The 24,469-nt window shown below is 26.2% G+C and overlaps 2 protein-coding genes across 7 annotated transcripts in view; one reads left to right on the forward strand and one right to left on the reverse strand.

The window, feature by feature from the left end:
- The first annotated feature begins 409 nt into the window (after positions 1-409).
- Positions 410-19,489, forward strand: LOC126902177 (transmembrane protease serine 9-like). The gene is made up of 20 exons (XM_050679203.1): positions 410-732; positions 1,628-1,778; positions 2,521-2,683; positions 6,783-6,991; positions 7,083-7,279; positions 7,829-7,889; positions 8,265-8,385; positions 12,995-13,016; positions 13,214-13,306; positions 13,362-13,461; positions 14,144-14,306; positions 14,369-14,568; positions 14,912-15,169; positions 15,732-15,851; positions 16,773-16,870; positions 16,936-17,038; positions 18,053-18,215; positions 18,274-18,479; positions 18,602-18,862; positions 19,252-19,489. The coding sequence occupies exons 1-20, from the start codon at positions 628-630 to the stop codon at positions 19,371-19,373; spliced, it is 2,916 nt and encodes a 971-aa protein (XP_050535160.1). The 5' UTR covers positions 410-627; the 3' UTR covers positions 19,374-19,489.
- A 3,578-nt stretch (positions 19,490-23,067) lies between these two features.
- The window catches only part of LOC126903368 (uncharacterized), an 8,849-nt gene continuing 7,447 nt past the window's right edge, over positions 23,068-24,469 (reverse strand). For all 6 annotated transcript variants that reach the window (XM_050681545.1, XM_050681548.1, XM_050681547.1 and 3 more), the window contains one exon: positions 23,068-23,345. In XM_050681545.1, coding sequence (XP_050537502.1) covers positions 23,092-23,345 — 254 coding nt within the window. In that variant the 3' untranslated portion in view covers positions 23,068-23,091. The remainder of the gene's footprint in view (positions 23,346-24,469) is intronic.

Genomic DNA, 24,469 nt, shown 5'->3' on the forward strand with positions numbered 1-24,469 from the left:
ATATTACATTTGAGCTGCATTAAACTTTTTAGTAAAATTACTGTTATTATAAGTTAAAAAAACTTTAAACAGATTTATGTTATTTAATTAAATAAGAAAGTTATTACCGTGTAAGTACTGTTTCGGTCAAAAGCCCTCATTAAAACACATTAGTGTATTTGAATTTTTACATGGCAGTAATGTTTGCACTGATCGGATGTGCGGTTTGCATATAAAATTGCAGAAAGGGAAGTGTCCAGCAAGTAAGTGGTCGTAGATTTCTATAAAACGATACCTATACGTTGTGTGTGTAAATGTGTTTAGAAAGAAAATCGGAACGTGTTATGGCGGGGCGTCCGTCAAGGTCACCGGAGTGTCCAACAAGAAAAAAGTGAGAGTAGTGGCGGCCGCGTGCCGCCACCGTCCGCTACCGGTATACACTTTTACTTGCGTCCGGTCTGCTGGCGGGTGCACTTTCTTCCACCGCAGTCGCACCACAGTCTCCGTAACAATTGTCGCTTCCGTCGCTATTTCATCCGTCACCAACTCATCACCGTTTCGAACCATATACAATTGTTTATGTCGATAAGTTGAGCGAGGTGAACATTACGACGTCCCACGCGAGTTTATGGTGCGCGACTGTCGACGATGCGGCCGCCGCAGCTGCAGCTGCTGCACGTCCTTTTCTGCTTCACGTATATCACGGTGGTCACTCCCTTGGTGACAATCGACAAACATGCGAAACCAGTCACGGTGAGTATGGTAGTTAAAGTGCCTAAATAAATTCCTATGACAACCATAGGAATTCTACTACAAATTGTAGTAACGGATTCTAAAGCTCAGAGCCTAATTTATTTTGCAATTTAACTTGCATTTGTAACGGCAGAGAAACTTTTTTCACGCAGTTTTACTTGTTTTTAGAATCATAAGGTTTTTTTTCAACTCAATTGTGGATTATCATAATTGAGAAAAGAGTTCAATTTTCATTCGCTTTTAAGACAAATCTGTAAAAAAATTGTCTTCGAATCGATATTTTGTCTCGCGAGTAGCTTTAATACCATGTAATCGTAAATTAATTCCTCTTTGAACCCCATTAGTTATGCAGATATAAATTAAACTTAAACTATAAAAATTTCTTCAAGTTAAAAAAAATTTAAGTAAATGATTTTTATTTATACAATATACTTATATTTGTTTAATAAGTTAACTAGTATTTTCTACATTTAAATATTACGATAACTTAATTTTTGGAAATTTAATGTATTTAAAAATAAATTATGTCAAGCTAAGTGTCTAGACACTTTTATAATCTAATTAATTATTAATAATTGAGTGATGTATAAAAAATAAATTGAACGATTTCTCAGGTGGTGAGAAATCGCTCATGACATTCCTTCTATGGTCATCATTATTAAAATTGCGTTTAAATTTTATCTTTCTCATTCAATTATTTGCCTCGTCAGATTTTATAACATGTCTGTCTTTGAATAGACGATGGTCACTGTTTACTTTCTGCTAGTAAAAGTAGCAATTGATTGATATGAATAGAAAGACATACCAATGCCGATGATATGACGTATTTAACTACAACTATTACTTAGTTTTACCGTTATTTTTTACTCGCTTTTTTCGGTTTCGTGTATTACAGAATGATCATTACGACACCGGAATTCTTCCACCACCGGTTAATTCTTCCTCGTCGACCAGTCACCGTGATAAGAGGATATTCTTTGATGATCTTTTTGGATCAGTTAGTTATGAACCGGAAGAAAAATTAACAATCGAAAATTGCACATGCAGTAAGTAAAAACAATGTTATTAATAACTATAGAAACTTCAATGTTACCTTTACTTATATGTAAATAAATATTGTAATCAAATATTTGGCTTTTGAAGTACACGTGTGTCTTAATATTTCAAAACATTTGCCATATTGATAAAATATACTTTGACCTTTATATGGGAAGAGTAATGATATTTAGACTTATTTTTTGATCTGGTTACTTAAGTTTGATTATTTTATACGCGTATTTCATAATGTTTTTGATTTTGCTCGGAAATATTTTTATAAATTATCAAATATTGGATAAAATTGGAATTTATTTTAGGTAAAGTAAAATATAATTTACCGAATTATATTAGTAAAAATATGAATAATTTCATATAAGACACTAACGCACAATTATTACTACTTTTTTTTTACTGTAGATTTTTCTATTTTCTCCAGTAGAAACCACTGACTCAAGATAACATATACTTAATGGTTAATTTTCTATTTTTGTTGTCTATAATAAAATTGTGATTACATTAGCTATCCGATATTTGCAAATGTAACTTATACAGGTAATCTGTAAGAAAGAACGGATGTCTCGATATAACCTTGAGAGTATTTTCAAAAACAACACATATAATTATGTAGAATTATTTGACGCCTGTGGGTTTCGCTTGTTAAAGTGAAATCAGGACATACATACTATCATAACTATATTATAATACTAATGGGTGCTCGTCCTTACAATAATAATACGTTTGTTTCTTTAGATTGTGGAGTATCTAATCAAGAAATCCGCATAGTAGGCGGACGACCCACTGGAGTGAATAGATACCCTTGGGTGGCTAGGCTTGTTTATGATGGCCATTTTCATTGCGGAGCATCGCTCATCAATAGCGATTACATACTTACAGCTGCTCATTGTGTGCGGAAGTAAGTAAAAAATCAGTGATACTATTTGTTCAATGATTTTCTATTCGATTTTACTATACGATACCGTAACGAGCGGTTTAATTGCATAAGTCTTTTAAGCGAGTACAGCCATCGCTTTTATAAGAATTTCGAACATTTCATTTTAATTATAATTTCGATTAACAATTTCTTTAACCCGTAGTAAGATTAGTACTTAAAATGTTAAAAGTACAACGCCAAGTTATTTCAAACTACGTTCTAAGCATTCAAAAACGTAGCATGATATTCCAATATAAAATAATTAAAGTAACTGTAAATGACTAATGTAATTTGCTAGAATTGAGTCATCAGTCAATTCTTGTATTGTTAAGTGCTATTAACGACGGATTTTTCATTTTAAGAACATTACTCCGAATTTACGTGTAGTATTAAGGTAACGTTTCGTTACATATTTTTCAAAGTATTATGTCGTTTAAGTGTGAATATAGAAAGTTCGATTATTTTAATCTTCGTTCGTAGATAATATGTTCAGTACGAATGAAAGGGCTTAAAAAAAATATATGTCACATAAAACAGACATACCTAAAGTTGTGTCCGAAAAATATTTTTAAATAATTTATTCATTTTTGAAAAAGTCATGTCGATTTAAAATGAAGAAGTAAAAATATACAAAATGTTCAAAAAGTAAGGAAACAGGTCAATTGTAACAAACAATCAGACCAATAGAAACCCGTTTCTTTACCTTTTGAACACTCTACATATATGAATTGCCGATTTTAATTGTAGTTTAAATTTATATAATTTGATTTGTTATTTTTTTTGTGTTCCTCCTATTTGCGTTGTAATGATCACGATGATAAAGGAATGGGTCAATACTTATGAAAGTGTTTCAATCGCGTTCAGAATAATAAAGACGAGTAGATATGAAAAGATACAATTAATGGTTCTACTTTATTAAATTATAATGATAAATTATCGGATACCGAGGTATTCTTGGAATAACGATGGTCTCCTCTCTGATATCCAGTCGAAATACTTATCAATAAGGTATTAATTGGTCAAATAAGTTTAGAAATTAATTTATAACTGAATTTAATCTATTGCTTTATTATTCCTTACTCAGATTCTTTATACTAATAATTTAGGATAATTGAAAACACTTAATTTGAACTTCGCTGTGAGTGCTCTAAACTTAATGAAAAGTCTCTGCATCCAAAAATGTGAAACTCGTATTTTTTTTACGTGTATCGTTAATAAGCACACACGTTTGATATTTATTTCAATAATATTTTTTTTATTAATATTCAGGATTTTCTTAAAGCAATAATTTTAAATAAATGATTCACTCGTAATGGACCAAGACAACACGGCTAATAAAAAATTTTGCTAGGTAGGATTTGATAAAAATTGAACCGATTTCAGTGGTTTATATATCAGTAAAATGCCTCCAATCTAAGGACATTGTAATCAGCGCTTTTTGTAAATTTTATTTTATTGGATTAAATAAACATTATATGATTATAATAATAGAATAGCATTGTTAATAATAATCAAATTGACATTTATGTAAATAGTAAGACATATTTAAAAACGATATAAATATTATGACAGATAAATTAGTTTACTTTCTATTAATAGATTATAAAATTTTCATTTATAATTGTGAGATTTGTCATGCAACATATTAACTGAGAAGTTATCAGTTTTATCAGTGTAAAACTTTGAATAGATTGGAGTATTATTTAGAATATTTACAGATATATCCATGTTTTCAGTTTTATGCTGATATATTGGACTCGTTGCAGAGTTTATCTTTGAAGCGATAAAAATGTTATAATTATACTGCTTTTGTGTAGTGTAGTTGTAAATATCCATACTAAAATAAAACAACTTTAAAAGACGTAGACTATCAAACGGTGGAAAAACCCGATGTAGCTTAACACTAGCAGCCATAAAAAGTTCACTCAAAATTGAACTATACAAGGTCAATATTTTGAATGAAGAAGCTCATTATACAAAACAAATTTACAAAAAAACAATAGAAACTGAAAATTTTTTAGAAAATTAAAACAGACAAAAAATATGGAAAATTAGCAAAACTTGGTGACCAATTATATATTAAGAAAAAAGAAGATAAAATTATAAAGTAAGTAACATAATATGCGACAAAGCCATATTAGATATATCGGAAAATTGTCGGTGCAGAAAAGGAAGATTAAAATATAAAAAATGTCGAAAACCACCAATAAATCTAAACACGTACAAAACATTAATGCCAAGCAGACATTCTATATCAAAAATAGCAAGGCATTGTACCTACAATAACAAAAAATAATCATATTGATATTATCAACTGATTACCAAAAATAAATTCAAGCAGAAAACAAGACTTGTTTTCTACTTGAATTTATTTACTATACTTAGTATAGCCGACACTATAGTTATAATTTTGGACTCGTTTCTATAGCTCCAAAGATAAACTCTGCAACGAGTTCAAAATATCAGCATAAAACCGAATACATGGACATATCTATAAATATTCTAAATAATACTACAATCTATTAAAAATTTTACACTGGTAAAATTGATACCTTGGAATATCACACATCCTTAATGAGATTTCGATAATTCAAAATGTATAGATTGAAAAAAAAAATGGATTTGATGTTAAAAAAATCTCTTGAGAATTTCAATAAACAAAACCCAACCCAGCACAGGGGGGTCGCGGCACAGTAGTGACGTGGCATAGATGGATCAAGTATAATGATATCTGACAGTGATTAAAATCATTATTAAAAAAAAAACGCTTCGATGCAAATCTTTAGATAGGTTTAATTTTAAAAAATTGGTGGATTATTCCAAAAGTTACATGATCTGCTAGTTCATTATTAATATCCTAATTAAGATAAAGTATGTCGAATGAAAAAGGGATTATTAAAAAATATTATTTCTCATAAAAAAATAATGTTAATCCATACACTTTTCAATATGTCATAGAATTATAAAATCAATAATGTAAAAAATAAAATCGAGAATTTTCACACAAAAATAGCATTCGGTAGCCATTTTCACTGTGAAGATAAAATAAAGTCCGAAAATTTTTTTTTTCATGATAAAGTATATTACATTAGCTTTAATTTAAGATATATATAAAAGTGTCAGACCTTCCGGAACATTCTCAAAAATCAAGTTGAAAATAATAATTATTTGTGAAAAAGTTGTCATTTTAAATCCCCCCCCGTGGGCAAGTAAAGGGTCACATATAAAAAAAAATATACCAAATGAAAGTTAATGATATCATGCATCTTTATAAAAAAAATTATATTAATTTGGTTATTTTTAAAAAAGTTATAGCAATTTTTAGTAAAAAAAATTAAAAAATTTTTGAAAATTAGCGATTTTTAAATTTGTAATTTTTTTGGAGGTTTCCCCCATTTACGGGGAACGAGGGGATTTTTTTCAATTTTTGAGGGTAATGTCTTCGACTAGATACGATTTGTGATCTTTTGAAAGAAATCGGTTCGGTGAGAGCTGAGAAAAAGTGGTAACAGACACACAAAAAACACATCTAAGTAAAACCAATACCTTCTCAGCTTCGCATCGCAGCTAAAATATTTTACTATGAAATGAAATTATGCCCTTTTGTCTAGTTAAACACATTAAAAGTTTTATGATTTTGGTAATGGAAATCAAAATTAAATAATCAATTTGAATTCTTGTTTTATGTAATTTTTACGAAAATGCTCATATTACGATGTAAAAATTAACTGCTTAGTATATATTTTAGTCTCTTTATTAGTTATTTGATTGTGTTTTAATTACTTTTATTATATTTTCAACAGTAAAAACGTGTGTGTGTAACAAAAAAAAAAAATTATTAGTATCCTAATAACTTATAGGAGAAAGTTTAGAGTTGTATTTTATTTATTTAACAACTGTTGTATATGTTTTTGTATCCAATGTGACTTGTATGGTTAATGTTTTTTCGAATGCGCGTATCATAAAATTTTAATTTTTAATAGTTTCAGTATATGTTGAACAATATTTAATAATATTTTAATCTACTTTGGTCGGTTTTGAGCGTAATAATGTTAATAACTGATAAGTTATTTATTTCTAGGCTAAAAAAATCAAGAATTCGTGTAATATTAGGTGATCATGATCAAAGCACAACATCTGATGGTGAAACAATTACTAGGATGGTGGCATCTATAGTTCGACATCGAAATTTTGATGTAAATTCATATAATCATGACGTGGCCTTATTAAGGTTACGAAAGTCAGTTCCATTTTCCAAAGCAATTCGTCCCATTTGCTTACCCGCGTCTAGTAAGTGACGAATATCAAGTTTATATAGTTTTATAATTATAGTTGTTTGTTAGAATATTGATGAAAATTAAATTTTTGTAATAAATTACAGCTCGAGAACCATCCGGAAAAATGGGAACAGTAGTTGGTTGGGGACGAGTATCCGAAGGTGGTTCCCTAGCCAATATTGTGCAGGAAGTTCAAGTACCTATCTTGTCTTTGGCACAGTGTAGAGCGACGAAATACCGACCGCAGAGAATTACTAATAATATGATTTGTGCCGGAAGAGGCGTGGAGGATTCTTGCCAGGTAAATAATAAATAAAATAAAATTGTTTTTGTTCATTGAATTTAATAATGTATCTAGTAAAATTGAATGTCATAAAATACCCACTTACGAATATTAAGAAATTTATATGTGTATTATTAGTACATACAAATATTAGCTTTATAATTATTTATTATTAATTATTATGATTTAAACAATAGAATTAGCTTGATATTAATAGCGTAGAATCTAACATTTTTCAATTTTATATAGTTGTGAATTGCCTTGTTTTTGAAGTAATCAAGGAAAACTAAAAGTAATTGGTTGCTTTCATACATTGTGGAAAGCTTCGTAAACTTGTGGATTTTCTTTTGTATATTTTTATAATTTGATAACATTTTAATTATTTATTAAAAAAATAAACAAATAACTAAAAAAGCATTGATCCCTGAAAAAATGAAAAAAAAACTTTATTTTCAACTCTCTATAATGTGTTAGAAGAACACATGATTTAAANTCATTTCTCTATAATGTATTAGAAGAACGCATGATTTAAAAGAAAAATCTATAATTACACATTTGTTTTTACAGGGTGACAGTGGTGGCCCTTTGTTGATAAATAGCGATGTTGAAGACAAGTTAGAAATTGTCGGTAAGTTATTAGCAGATGAAATATTCTTATTAAATTATAGTAATAATTTTTATTATTTAAAAGTTATTTTTACGATGTGGTGAATTTTTAAAATTTCCTGCCGAACTCCAGACATAAAATTTAGATTGTATAATTTATAAATTAAACAATTAAATTATTTTTAGATGGGCTTAAATATTTATTTTGATTCATTTTGAATTAGGTAATTTTTTAAGTATTGGTTCAATGTAATCAAATTACAGTTTATAACGTTACCAACAATCAATAACTTAAGTATCGTTTGATTAAATGAAATTGTATTTTAATTTGATTTTAAGTTTAGTAAATTTATCAATCATTAGCAAATATTAACTATACTTAACTAATTTGATTTAGGAATAGTGTCTTGGGGCGTTGGCTGTGGACGACCTGGTTATCCAGGAGTATATACCAGAGTTACTAGATACTTGGATTGGATACAGAATAATATGCGAGATACTTGTGCTTGCATAAAATAGTCCAATAAATGCAAACGGAGAAAAGTCCTTGGTGTACCATAATATTTTAAATTATTTATTTATAGAATTTTTTATTTTATTTTTAGTGTTAAATAAAATACTTTACAATGATCATTCGTAGCTTATTAATTCAAATAAATTTACTTGTTTATTATTTATAAACCAAAAAATTTATATAGGTTTATAATTGAAAACAAGTAAACGTGTATTAAAAATATATGATCAGTGTGTTCACGATTAGGTTGGATTTAATAAAACAACGGAGAGTTTCAGAAGTAGAAATATGTTCTATATGTTCACTAATATGTTTTGCTATAGATATTACCCAGTAGGTATATAATTGCATACATTTAGTCCAATTAAATTATTTAAATTAATAAGATTGTGAGTTTCGGAATACACAGAAAACATAAAGCAGCTATCCAGTAGAAAACTCAAAATAAAATTTAACCATTAAATTAATATTTAAAGTAGGTTGAATTTATTATATTATATCTGATTTATTAAAAGTAATTGAAAAGATGGGCAAGTAAATGGAAATAATTAATCTAAGTTAAATTAAAGTAATTAGGAACAATGACGAGAAGATAACGGTCAAAAATTTATAAATTATAAATGTTATGTCGGTTTTTTTTTAATTTAACTGATTTTAATAAAAGTGTGTTCTAGCCTATCAGTTCCTATTTTGATTTTTACTCAAAATCACTTAAATTGATTTAATTAATTGAATAATAAATAGTCGATTTTTTATTGGTTGGTGACACTAGGGAAGGCTTAGAATACAAATTCAACTTTTAAAACGGAATTAAAAAAATAATATTAATAATAATATAAACGTTTTTTATTTGTTTGGTAGCCTAACATTGTTTTGTACATTTTTATGTTGGCTGTTTTGTTTTATATTAATAACAGTAATTGTAATTAAAAAAAAAAAGTCAGATAATCGCATAAAAATTTTTTTTTTCTTTTTTTGTTTCCTAATTTATAATAAGCAACATTAATGCAATTACAAAAGCTTAGCCCAAAATTCAAAAATTATTATATATATAATTAATTATATTTAATGTTATATAAATATATGATTTAGGGTAGGGAATAATTTAATTTAACTCTGCTTATTTCTAGTGCCATTGATAAATAATTGTATTTTTATTAGATTTGTTTAATTAAACCATATGCGCAGCGTATAAAGACAAACATATTTTATACAATTTGTAATTTAACTCAATTTTTATTATTTAATTAACTGAAAAAAGCTAAGTTTCAATGGTTAATTTACAAGCTATGTTGAAACTAAAAAAAAATAAATCTTTTTAATTTAACTTTAACTTTTTGACTAGTTAATGGTTACCTTAGACTAAATGTCATTATTAGGCTTTATTATTAATAAAACCTACCAAGAGTGTATAAATATTTACTTGAACTTTTGACTTGACAAAAAAATTGAAAGTTAAGTAGTAAATTCTTAAATTATTTTTCTATTTATATCTTTTAATTCTAATTATTATTTTTTTTACACTCTGTTTTTTAAATACCTTTACTAATTAAAACTTCTAGTGTAAGTATTAATAACTGATTCCAATATTGATGAGCTCATCTAAATTAAATTAAGTACCTAAACAATCTATTGATTTCATAATTTGAATTAATTTTGATTGGAAACTACAAATCTAGAATATATATTTATTAAATTTTTACGAAAAAAGTAAATTGGTATGAATAAATCAATTAATAAAAACAAGTTTGATTAGATTATTGATAATCCTTAATTGGCAAGTTTGCGTTAAAATTCTCGTTTTTGTTAATGTTCAATCCTTCTTTTTCCTACTGATTCAGTCACAAAATGTCGTTGAACTGTCGTGGTTCAATGTTTCTTACAAACATTCTGTTTTTAGATAAGTCACCAAGTAAATACCGAAAAAGTGCGTTATAACGATATTCTTTATTTTAACTATAAAAATAAATGTTTATTGTAGGGAATATGCGTCAATAATGTTATTTCCTGGAAAGTGGTTCAAATTATTTATAATATAATAAATAAAATAACCCATGTTGACGATTGTAGTAAGTTTTTTTATAGACATTTGAATAAAGTATAATTTTTTAATTTTGTAATTTTATTGTTTTTCATTTTTAGTAATAGTACACGGGGCTAACAAAGGGAGTTTTGTATTCCTAGCAAATTTAGTTAGTTGAATTGGACTGGTTACAAAAGGTACTAAAAAGAGATAATCTTTATAAAAATTGTTTTTTGACTCAAATAATAAATTTTCGTTTTGAATCTATGGGCTGGATGTTTGAGCGAATTGTCATTATGATTGTCTTATAATCGTATAAAACGTCTTTGTCCCTTTCGACCTGAATTTCTACTTAGGTTTAAAAATGTTTATATGCATTGCAGAGGTGTTAAAGTTAATTAAAATGAATTATTATTTAGTTTATTAATAATCATACAATATTAAAAAAAAATATCTGAGTAAAAACAAATAATTTTATATCCAAAAATAATTTGGTAAACATTTTTTAAATTGAAATACTCATAAAATATGTTTATATCATATCAATTATTAAATATTAATTGAAGCATAATTAATCTCTAATAGATTTTTGTAAAATGAATAATGTGAATTAATGAATTATTGATGATTAAAAATTACATTTATTAATTGATTGGTTTAAATTGAATATTATATAAATTATAGTATAAACTATATGATTATAAACAGTAATTAGGTTACAGAGTTCTAATAAAAAAATTGTTGGTGTAATAAATATGTATTAACAGCTGCGTGTAAAAAGATAAAAACTTTTCTTTTAATTTTATACAGTGTAATCGATAATCGATAATCGACAGTGTAATCGATTAATGGTAGGACATTTATTTTCTTAGAAACTATTGAAAATTTAAAATTATCGTAAAGGAAAAAAATGTTAATACAAAAACTTCCATAATATGTAGTTTAATAATTTTTTTTGACCTCTTATCAAATCAATTTAAAAATTTTTTTCCATTTAAAAAAATTATAACTTAGGTATTTTATCCATAAAGGAATGAAAAAAAAATTAATTTCTACCTTTGTTGACAAATTTATCTCAACAATTATCGATAACCATTTTGTGATTTTTATGAACATCTTTATCTAGTATTTTAGAGCAAATTTTGGTTTTTAATAGAAGTGCAAATCGCAGTTTTGGTTATGAAAATTGAAAAGTTTATTTACCTAATCTATTATCTATTATTTAACTATATTTTTTAATTATTCAACAAAAAATTCGTAGAATTTCTTACTAATTAAACAAGTAACGCGTTTTTCAGTGTAATAAAATATGTAACATTATTATTATAAAAGTTAATAATAGTAATAGAATATTTTTTTTTCTCGAAAATTACAAAATATTAATATAAATAATTAATTAACATTTTTCCTGTGAAAAATGATTAATATTTAATTCTATTTTAATAATATAACTTAACATTATATATTCATAACAAAAATGAACATTTTAGTTAGCAAAAAAACATTCATACCGAAGTTTAGACTCCATATCATAGTTAAAATTTATGGCAATACTATTGCACCTTCGGATCATTCGACCTAAAGGTCCATTAAAACTTTATAATTTAAAGTGAAACAAATCGTGGAATGTAGTTTTCGATATGGAAAAAATTATGATACACGCTAGATTACCAGTTAAAGAATTTCAGGACAATTGATTTTCATATTCATTATTATTTTTTATTGGAATTAAGGCGAGGAAAAATAAGAAGACTATTGTTCATTATTTAGGTGTGCAATTATTGTTCTAAAACCTTTGTCTGATTTCGTTAATTTTCTAAAAAAAATATCTGACGATGTTATATTATCATCTATAATGAATGACTTCTATTTAATCAATTTCTAGGTATCGTATTTTGAGAAAAAAGGTTGTGCTCGTTCAGAATATCGAAGAGTATATAGTAAAGTAAATAAATATTTTTCTTGGATAATGGAAAATTATAGGGATGGGTTATTTTGTAAAAGATAAAAACATTAAAAGATATATTTTTATGTATTTTTAATCAAATTTAACAAAATTACACAATTATTTTATATGTTATAATACTTTCTATATTATAATAAATTATTAAGTACACTGATTATATATTTTACCAAACACTATCATAGTGATTTCTTTTATATTATTCACATCACCGAACCCAACCATTATGACGTATAAACGAGTCTCTCTTAATACAAATAAAACCACTAATGACTAACTTACTTTTGTAACAAATTCAATATTCTTATAGCACACAGTTTTCTCTTTAAGCAGTCACCAACCAGAAAATTTAAATTCAAAATTAATAGAAACTTTATATGGTATCTTTTGTAATTCAGGTAATTTTTACAATTAAATAAGTATTCGTTGATAGTTCATGATTGTTGTTTTATAGACTTAATAATTAGAATAAAGTCTGATTTTGTAAACGAATTCTTTGCTATGTATTGAAACTTTCAGAAGTGGTTATATTCATGCTATAAATGACAAAGTTTGGGAATGTAGTTAGTAGAATAAAAATTTACTTATTTATTTAAACATTTCATTTTTATGACATCAAATTTTCAGTTTCATTAATTTTATTAATCAGGTTAAACTATATTGACATTATTGTTAAATTACGTTCATTAATTAGTTTAATATATCATAGTTTAATGATTTTAAATTCGTAAAAAAAACGTGTTTTATAATTTTGTGGCGAGTAAAAAAATTTTGCATGATAAAGTGAGTGTTCATGTTTGTTATTACTGTGTCGTCAAATGATCAGAACGATACCGTTAAATTCAGCCGCAGTTGGTCCAGGTCACAGTCATGACACTGAATCTTCAAGGTTCACGGCTTTTTGTTGGATTATTACTACTTATGTTAAATACACAACAGGTAAATTAGGTTATAAATATTATAATATTCTACATTATATATCGACTTTTTTTAGGGAAATGGCTTCAAAAACATTTCAATGGGTTTTGGATTCCGTAAACCTATATTACAAACTTTCACCGATTGGTTTACAGGAAAAAATCAATGTGACTGTAGTAAGTTCATAAATTAGTAGTAGATATTGTTACATAAATATAATTTTTTGCAATTTACTATGTATCGAACTATAAATTTTAACGTTTATATATTTTTTTCTTGTATTTTCATACAACATATTTTTTTATACAAAAATTAAATACATTAATATTGAATAAGATATTACGATTTTGACCGTCTTAAAGTCTCGTAGTAATTTAATATTACACAAATAGTTGACATTTATTAATTTAAATTAAAGCTTAAGTTCATTGAAATTAATATTATAGTAAGTTTGATAGTGGAATTTGTTGATATGAGTCCATTAAATGACAACGTCTAAGCACTGTAATAATTTTTAAGAGGGGCCTATTTAATAATTCGCTAGAGAGAGTGTTGAGACAAAAAACACGAGCTTAACTAACTTCTTTTTGTCTTTGGACAGTGAAAAAGAAATAACTGAACTTAAAAACAAATCTTTTTTAAATTATTCGGTTGAAATATATTCTTTTGCATGTTTTTAAAAATATGCTAATAGTCTAACATAAAATGAAATGAAATAGTTTAGCTTATAAGAATAGAAAATATGATTAATATTATACAAATTTGACCGTCTAAGGCGCTCGCTTAGAATAATTATAATTTTTTGCAATACATAACAATTTATATTATATTTCATATATTTATTTTTTATTAAAATAGCTTGCGGAGTCCCAAGTTCTAATAGAAAAATCGTCGGAGGAGATCCAGCTGATGCTAATGAGTTTCCGTGGATGGTTCGTTTACACTACAGAAGCAAATTTATTTGTGGTGGCTCTTTAATCAACGATCGTTATGTGTTGACCGCGGCTCATTGTGTCAAAGGGTAATCAGACAATAGAAGTAACTCAGTGTCTTTTTTTTTCATAAAAATTAATTAAATTCCAGATTAATGTGGCCATTAATTAGAGTCACGTTCGGTGAACATGACTACTGTAATGCTACAAGTAAACCAGAGAGCAGATTTGTTTTACGGTCAATTATTGGCCAATTTAGTGTGTCAAACTTTCAAAATGATTTGGCCCTTTTAAGATTAAGTAGCCGAGTTTCCATTACTGCTACAATCAGACCTATTTGTTTACCTACAAGTTATTATAGATTATGTGTACTATAATATTATTGGATTAATCATATTTATTATTAATTAAGACACTTATTAAAGTAAAATATCTCAAAAATGTTTGTATTTATTTAAAGTTTTACGAACAGTGACACTGTAAGAGAAAATGTTTTCTTCTACAACGTCTTTATTTTTATACTTTATAACTTATTTGTATACTATTAAATTCATTAAAAAATGATGAAAAATTAATATCTAAAACACAAAAATTAAATAAATATAAATTTAAAATAAACTATTGTTTTAAATAAATGTTCTAGTATTTTATTTGACTTAATATTTAACTAATTACATTTTTACCTTTTTAATAGATGATAGCTATGATGATGTGATTGGAAAAGTTGCTGGATGGGGACAATTAAATGAAGATGGCAAAACTTCATGTATTTTAAGACAAGTGGATGTACCAATTATAACCAATGATAATTGTGGTAAAATAAACACAATAAATTCTATAACGGAAAATATGATGTGTGCAGGTTATGAGGAGGGTACTAAAGACTCTTGTCAAGGAGATAGTGGAGGGCCTCTTATGAGACGTATGGAGAATAAGCGATATGAAATCATTGGTAAGAAATCTTCATAGTAGGTGTTATTAAATTGTATTTTAAATCTTACTTTTTTATTATTATTATTCAACTAGAAAGCATAACTAATAAAAATTCAGGCAGGATATAAATCTGCAAGTTAATTCAACCAAAGATTATTAAAAATGTATTGTAAAACTTTTATTTTAATCTGAAAACACCAATCCTGTAAAGTTTTGAATTGAGCTTTAAACTGCGATTTTTTAAAATTATGTTTGTTAAAAAAAATTAGTTTTCATTTTTTATAAAATAATGAATATAATAATACTTTTAAAAATAATACTTTTTACTTTTAATTACTGTGTTTTTAATAAAACTAATAATGATTATTTCCATTAGAAAAAAATAAGATCGACTTTAACTTAATAGGTCTGCTATCTAACATTTCGCATATCAATAAACCATTTTTAAATTGAATGAATGTAATCATTTAATAAATTATTATTTTGGTTGAGTTGTTTTCTGTTTAAAATCAGTTAAATAATATTAGGTATTTCGAAAAAAGTTTCATTTGAACCTTAATTATTAAAAATATTTTTTATAGGAATAGTGTCTTGGGGACATGGATGTGCCCGGCCTGGATTTCCAGGAGTATACACTAGAGTGGTCAAATATTTATTATGGATAAATGAAAATTCAAGAGATGGATGTTTTTGTAAAGAATGAAATAAGTGTTATTTAATCAAGCAAAGACCAAATGTACATACTTATTATTTAAAATTTATCCTAATTAAATTTCACAAATATTAGGCTATTATAGTTGTATTTAATATCTAAAAGTACTTGTTTAAAATGATTAGACTTATATTTGATATAATAAAATTTTGAAAAACTTAATTTTCTTAAAAATACAGATTTTTCATTTCAAAAACGCTTAAAATATGTGTCAATATTATAAGTATGTGATTTTCGAGAGTATTTTTTTTTTTATGTTATATTTATTTTATACAAAAAAAAAAAAGGCTAACTTAGAAATTTATCAAAAAGTTTCTTAATTATTATAACAATAATTTTAGTATTTGATTATTTAAATTTTTTATATACTTTTAAATAATTTTTTTGTTTACAATATTTTGATTTATAAGTATTCTAAATAAAGAATGTCGTTGGCCTTAATAAAACTAAGTAGTTATGTATCTAATAATAGATTGGCTTGTTTATAAAAAATACATTTTGTCAATTTATTTATTTATTTTCTAATTATTACTAATGATAAAGTGTAGTAACTTCTAGTTTTTATCAATTAATATTATACTTATAAATTATTTTGGCTCGATAGTATAACAGTAAATACCAAACCCTTTAGTTGTTGTATACGAGAAGCATTCATTATCAGTATTATACAACACAAAAATCTTTGGAATTTATAATAACAAACAGTATGAAATCGTATAAAATAATTATTAGTAGAAACATATGTGAGTATTAATATTTAATTAGTCACTTGTTGTTATGCAAGGGAAACACGTTATGTCGGTTCACCGGTCAACTAAAAATTGGCATGATACAAAAGTAGATTCTAGTTTGTTATGCCCAAGTCGTACCTACAATATAAATGTTCTCGACGATTTTTAATACCGTTAAGCTAACCTGCTGTTACTTGGGCTCGCAGTCATGACACTGAATCGCCAAGGTTCGCGGCTTCTTGCCGGGTTATTGCTACTGGCTTTTTTAGCTCTACAAGTAATTAGATAAACACTTGGGATTTATTTTTGTTATACTTACTTAAAAATTAATTCTTATTATAGGGAAATGCATTTAAAAAGATTACAACTGATTTCGGGTTCCGCAGACCCATACCTCAAGGCATTACTGAGATGTTCTCGAAAAAAACTGAAGAATGTGACTGTAGTGAGTACAATGATTCTATGACCTTTAATTATGTAATTGCTCAAAATATTTTATAATTGTATGGTCCTGTATTATAGTTTTTAAGAGAACTTTTATTAAAACTTAGTGTAGTGTGAGTAGAAAAAACGAACGTAAAATTGTAAAGGTTTTTCTGATCTTGCTTTAAAAGATGTATGTTCTCCAAATAATTATTTAATAGTTTTTGAAGATAAGCATAGATCTATTTTCATTAGAAGTTTATGTCTAATGATATCAATTTTTAATTTTTATTTTATTTATTACCTTTTTAATTATGCTTTATTATTCATTATTATTGGTATAGTAACCTAATTTCTTTTTATATTTGTTTAATAATATACTTTTAGTGTAATTTTAAATATTGCTTACACTCACTTGCGTTTAAAATATCAATAAATAAAAGTATTTACTATAACGACCAGACAAGGTCGTTATTTTAAATAAGATTTACTTTTTTATAGTAGAAAACAATTGCTATACATAGAGGTACAACTAGCAGATATGTGATTATTTTTCATAAAATAATATTACAGGAAAATAGTAGGTTTATCTGAATTTTCACAAAAAATTAATCTATTTATCTCTAATAAAATATTTACTTGTGCGTATGATGAAATGAGTACTGCAGTTTGTATTTTCTTGTTGTTCTTTAATATACTGATTTAAAATTCCTGAAATAGGCTTGTGCACCTGTTTTGTATACAAAACCATCGTTAAATGATAATAATCTCAAAAATATTTTATTCTTTAAAATGATACTTTTTTTAATTTTGATGATTTCAAATGGTGGATTATTAGTATTCATGTACATTTAGTATGTATTTTATATAATAAAAATAACATGCTTTGAAATAATAGCCGAAAACATTTATTATAACTCACAGAAATCTTAAAATTTATATTCATATAACTTGATTTCTTAACTATATTAAATTTAAATGTTGAATAAATTTCTCAAATTTTGATGTTATCTTAATATTATTTTTGATTTAACAGGTTGCGGAGTTCCAAATTCAGATACTAAAATTGTAGGAGGTGATCCAGCTGACGTACATGAATTCCCCTGGATGGTTCGTTTGTCATATTTTAATCGTTTCTATTGCGGTGGTACTCTCATCAATGATCGATACGTGTTGACCGCAGCTCATTGTGTCAGAGGGTAAATTAAATATAAAAACACAATTTTACATGTTATAAAGTAATATATTTACTTTCAGATTTTTTTGGCCTTTAATTAAAGTTACATTTGGTGAGCATGATTATTGTAATTCAACTAGAAAACCAGAGACAAGATTTGTTTTAAGATCAATTGTTGGTGATTTCAGCTATTTGAATTTTCATAATGACTTGGCTCTTTTAAGATTAAATGATCGTATTCCACTAACAGTGTCAATAAGACCTATATGTTTGCCAACTAACGAAAGTATAGTTATTTTATTTCTAACGAAAAATAATATTTAGTAATAATAAATCTGCAGTATAGTTGTTGATAAAAACGATAGATACTAGTTTTGTTCAATAAAAAATATAATATCTTGATAACAGGCGACACTTACGTCGGAACCATTGGAAAGACAGCAGGTTGGGGGACTCTATACGAAAATGGTTCACCCTCGTGTGTATTAAGACATGTCGATGTTCCTGTTGTTGACAACGAGTCATGTGGTGCGATGAATTACACAAATGGTCTAATAACAGAGAATATGATATGTGCGGGTCATGAGTTGGGTATGAAAGACTCTTGTCAAGGAGACAGTGGTGGACCATTGATGAGACTTACAGAAAATAAGCGATTTGAAATTATTGGTAATAAATAAAAATACAGTATTTTATATTCCTACATAATTATCTATTCCTTTTATTCTTAAATATTTAATAATTTAAATATGTTGAGTATAATGTTATGTAAATTTGTTTATTGGAAAAAAATACCATATTATTTTAAACACCAAACAAAATAAATTTATGGAATATAAAACTTAATTAAAGTAATCTTATAATAATGCCTGGCGTAATTTTTGGATAATAATTAGTTTAGACAATAATGTAAATGTTCATTAATTAATTCTGAAATTAAAAATACATTTAAAATTTATAAATTGTTTACAATTTTAATCGGGTTATTTTATAATTGCTTAATAAATCAAATGTTATAATTATATAATCCAATTAACAAAAATACTTTCACACGGTAGGTATCGTTTCTTGGGGACATGGATGTGCCCGGCCTGGATACCCCGGAGTATATACCAGAGTGATCAAATATTTGTCATGGATTAAAGAACACTCAAAAGATGGTTGTTTTTGTAAACAATAATATTTTAGTGAAACTGTTAATTTATTGAGTAAATGTTTTACTTTTTCAAAGAAAAAAATTGTTTATATTTTGACTGTTATAATTATAAGAATCGTTGTGAAAATTCTTTTCAATAAAATAAATGTATTTTAAAATTTTTTATTCGTTGAAATTTTTTTTTTAAAATTTTAAAATTATGTTTTACGCTGATAAATATTATTAATTTGTCAATTTATATAATAATTAATATACTATTCTTATCTTTCAATTGATAGGAACAGTAGACTATGCTTTCATAACAAAAAATCTCGGTCAAATGACATTTCATTAAATTCATTAAAAATTTTAAAAGTTTATTGTCTAACTTTACTAAATACTATATGGCTAAGTGACTTACAAAATGAATTACTTTTTTTGCAAATTCATTACACCTTATAAATAAATCGTGTAAATATTAAATTTAAAATTAAATTTTTTATTTAAAAGTGATATTGCGTTGAATATGTTATTAAATGAATAAATGAAACATTTCGTTAAAATTTTCCCACATTTAAATATTTTATAATATCACTTTATTTAGTACAAGATCTAAAAAAAAAATTATNTATTAAATTAATAAATGAAACATTTCGTTAAAATTTTCCCACATTTAAATATTTTATAATATCACTTTATTTAGTACAAGATCTAAAAAAAAAATTATTATAGTGGTGTCCGACAAGGTTTCAATATCTTTAATAACTTTTGATCTAGTAAATATTTTGTGTTAATTATTTTTAAATAATTTTTACAATTATTTTTAAGTTAAAGACATAGTATAATTTGAATAAAATTTACCAATTATCCAATTTTATGTTGTCGAGTTTACAAATGCTTTAGAGTTATATTTAAAAGTAACCAAATTTATACTTGATTGCCTAATCTAGTCTATTTTACAGTAATTAAATTTAGAATTTTTTTCGACTGGGAATTTTTTGATTGTAGCATTATACTAAATTTATCATGAGGGCTATTAGTATTGGAATAACAAATAAAATATTAAGTAGCCATAGAAATACAAAGACATAGAAATGTAAAAACACTAAAAAGCCATAGCAATAAAAAAAACTCATAGAAATACAGAAACAATAAGAAGCTATAAAAATGAAATACTCAAAGTGCTGAGTTTAGCATCAATTAAGTGACGTGCTCTAGCTGCAACTCCAACACCTACCCCTACCAGCCGACTCACATTGTCGGACTGCAATCTTCCTCCCTTTCTTTCCCAAACTATGTACTAATAGGTTAAGGCAAAAATTGTATTATTAGAGTTTTTTCGTTTGAGATTTGAAGTGAGTTTGGCTTTATTGTGTAGTTTTTTGTTAAATGTAAGAAAAGATCTACTAAAAAAAATTCATATTTTTTAAATTGTTTTATTTGAGAAGCTAAATTTTAGTATATTGTGTATAGGAGTTATTTAATTACTATACTTTGTGTTGGTCTTATATAATTTTTTTCAGGTGTTTGCACCTATCATTCATCTGCGTTTCTGTGAATTATTTATTGTTTATATTATTAATTGTGTTACTATTCCTTGTAAAAAATACAAAATGGAGTGTGCGCGAAGTCGGCATTTTAAATATCGTGTTTTGAGTTAAACACTGTGGCCTTATGTAGACATCATTCTCTTTGTATTCCTAGTCGCTCGTAACTCACAGTTATCATTTCGCCAAAGTTCTTATACATTATCTTATTAGTAAATTTTTATATTCGATGCAAAGCTGAGAAGGTATTAATTTTACTATGATGTGTTTTTTTTTATTATTACGTTAATGTTTGTCACCACTTTTTCTCAGTATTCATCGGACCAATTTTTTTTAATGATACATCACAAATCGTATCAAGTTGAAGACATGGCCCTTAAAAATTAAAAAATATTCTCATATTCCCTCTAAATGGGGTAAATCTCCAAAATAATTACAAATTTTTAGAATTAATAAATTTTGACTATTTTTTCTTTCTTAAAACTGCCATAATTTTTTTAAAAATAAACAAATCAAAATAATTTTTTTTATATAAAATCTTTAAATACTTTTTTTTCATTTGATACAATTTTTTTGAAAATTTAACCCTTTACCTGCTCACAGGGGCAGATTCAAAAAAGCTATGTTTGCACATAAATTTAATTTTCGATAATGTTCCGGAAATACTGCGTCTTTTAAACATATGTTAAATTAGAACTTATGTTACGAACTATAAAAAAAACTTTTTCTCAAAGAAAACTTTTTCTAGTGTTTAAAATCAAAATTGACTTCTAGTTTTTTCCAAATTCGACGGCCATTTGCACATAGAAGATAAGTCGTCGGGACAATTTCTTTTTTAACTTATAGTACGTAACTTAAGCTTTAATTTAACATATATATAAAAGACGCAATATTTCCAGAACATTTTCAGAAATTAAGTTGAAAAAATTAATTTTTGTGAAGAAGTTGCCATTTTGAATTCGCTACTGTAGTGGACACGTAAATAGTTAGGTTCTGAAAAAATTTATATCAAATGAAAGGAAAATACCTAAGGTTTCTATATAAAAAAAAAAATGTTTGATTTGTTCATTTTTGATAAAATTATGACAGTTTCAGAAAAAAAAATGTCAAAATTTACCAAATTTAAAAATGAGGGAAATTTTTAAAATTTTCAAGGGCAATGTCTTCAACTAGATAAATTTTGTGATCATTTGACGTATGTTTATAAAGAAACCGGTCGGATGAGAGCTGAGAAAATGTGGCAATAGACATAAGAAAAAAAGAATAACACATCATAGTAAAATTAATACCTTCCAGCTTCGCATCGAAGATAAAACTTGTAATCAGGATATAAATAAGGATATAGGAGTTCATTTTTCTTATAGAATAATCCACCAATTAATTAAAATTAAGCATTATCTACAGATTTGCATTAAATCGTTACTTATGATATTGATTTTAATCACTGTCAGATATCATCTATACTTGTCCCAACTATACAGTGTCGCGGCCGCACTGTACTATTGTATTTTGCTACTATACTATCAATTTAAAAATAAAGGTTCCTATTTAAGAAAATGAAAATTAAAAAAAATGATTTCTACTGTTTTATATTATTTTCTTAATGTTTTATTTTTCTCTTTACAAAAATTTTAAATGTGTAGTAGTTTCCAAATGAATGAAAGTCATATAGTATAATACGTAATCCAGTAAACGGTTGTGCGTGTACAAAGCACTCAACAAAAAAACACCAATGTATATATATATATATAAATAGTTAATTCGCTTTAACGATTTTTCGAACAACACTAATACTTATGGCACACAGCACAATTGAAGGCCATTCACGTCTCTATAAGGCGCAGGAGAAAATAACCGTAGTGATACAGACGACGAAACGTAAAAATAAAACAAAACCAAAAAGGCAGAAAAAAGATAGACACTGAGTCGAGCAACCAGTTAAGGTGTACGCCGGACACGGAACAGAACGCAATATCAGTAATCCATACTCGGCGGCGGCGGCGGCCTTATCTCAGTGTCAAGGGCGGGGAGACAACCGACTGTCATATTAATAGCTGGACGGTTGATAACGACAGAGACACAGGTGAGCTCCAGCCTAGAGCAAAAGGCGGTGCCGTGTCAAATATTTCGATCACTCTGTAGTTTTTATGTTTCTAGGTATTAAAATAACACAAGGTATTATACTAATCCCTTTATTAATATAAAATTATAATTTTCTATTTTGAAGGAATGAAATAATCCACCATGTGTCTTGGGTTCTCTTTCATGTCAATTGATGAATTCAGACTTACATGTTTTTTTCGTTTGAAAACAGTGTTTTTAAAATTTTCAATATTTTCAGTTTTGAATACATCCAAACCATCATTATTCCCTAGGTCGTAAACATCAAATTCATTAATGTTACTGCTAGTAACGCATTTATCATAATTACTGTTACAATTATCTATTGGATTATCTGTGCACAATATATCTGCAAATAATAAAAATGTCTAATTACTTTATTTATACGTCATTATATTAATTTAAATCATCATCGCAATAGGCTTATCTCAGCTAATCGGGATCATCTCATAACTTTGACAGAATTTTACACCAATTAAATTAGTTTTGATTATACTTTTAATTCATAAAATATTTTAGTTTTGTTGTATAAAGTTAAGAACCTATTAGTTTTACTCTGATTTTATATTTTACGATTACTCCACTCTTATTGGATTGATTTTTCCTAACAATCCGTCAAAAGATCACAGATGTAACTAGTTGAAGCATTCAGTGCCATATTTTTACCAATTTTCCCTTCAATTCTTAAATAAAAGAAAATATGCCAATAAATTACTTTTGTCATAAAACAGTCAATGTTGATATTTTTAGTTTTTACTTTATACTACTGTTTGTTAACTGGACGGGCTATTGCAATACGTATTTTAATACTATATGATAATGACATTAATACATAATGTCATAATAATACATAAGGGAAGCTATAAGTGTAATTATATTGAAAAAATTCCCTCTATCTCTGTAATAGAGGGAAATGTCCCGAAAAATTACAGATCTTTTAAAACAGTCAGTGTTGATATTTTTAGTTTTTTCTTTGTATTAAAATAACTTTTTGAAAACTAGATTATTTCAAAAATTTTAATGAAAATAAGTAATGTATTGTGTTTAAAAATCAAAAACAATTTTTTTTTAAGTTAAAAAATAATAATAATTTTCAATTATGTTACAAAAACATGCATTCTTTAAACCCNTTTTAAGTTAAAAAATAATAATAATTTTCAATTATGTTACAAAAACATGCATTCTTTAAACCCATATTAAATTTAAAATATAAAAAAAACCCAGTACAGTCGAATCGCGGCATAATGGAGACGTGGCACAGTTGGGTATAGTATACCCAATCTGACAGTGATTTAAATCACTATCATAAATACTCTTCGATACAAATCTGTAGACAGTCTTCAATTCTAAGAAATTGGTCGATTATTCCAGAGCAAAATTCTAACTCAAAAATAATTACGGAAAAATTGAAAAATAATCATTGCCACGGGCAATGATTTCCTTAATTATATTCCGATTAGTATATCTTAGATT

This window comes from Daktulosphaira vitifoliae, unplaced genomic scaffold (genome assembly GCF_025091365.1).
Source record: "Daktulosphaira vitifoliae isolate Bord-2020 unplaced genomic scaffold, ASM2509136v1 Scaffold_3, whole genome shotgun sequence".
Taxonomy (NCBI): Eukaryota; Metazoa; Arthropoda; class Insecta; order Hemiptera; family Phylloxeridae; genus Daktulosphaira; species Daktulosphaira vitifoliae.

Bases quoted from the DNA above. Each gene is read 5' to 3' on its own strand.
- LOC126902177 (XM_050679203.1), top strand. From the start codon at position 628: ATGCGGCCGCCGCAGCTGCAGCTGCTGCACGTCCTTTTCTGCTTCACG. The intron at 2,684-6,782 runs GTAAGTAAAAAA...ATTTATTTCTAG, and splicing joins GCTGCTCATTGTGTGCGGAA to GCTAAAAAAATCAAGAATTC. The intron at 8,386-12,994 runs GTCCAATAAATG...TCAAATTTTCAG, and splicing joins ACTTGTGCTTGCATAAAATA to TTTCATTAATTTTATTAATC.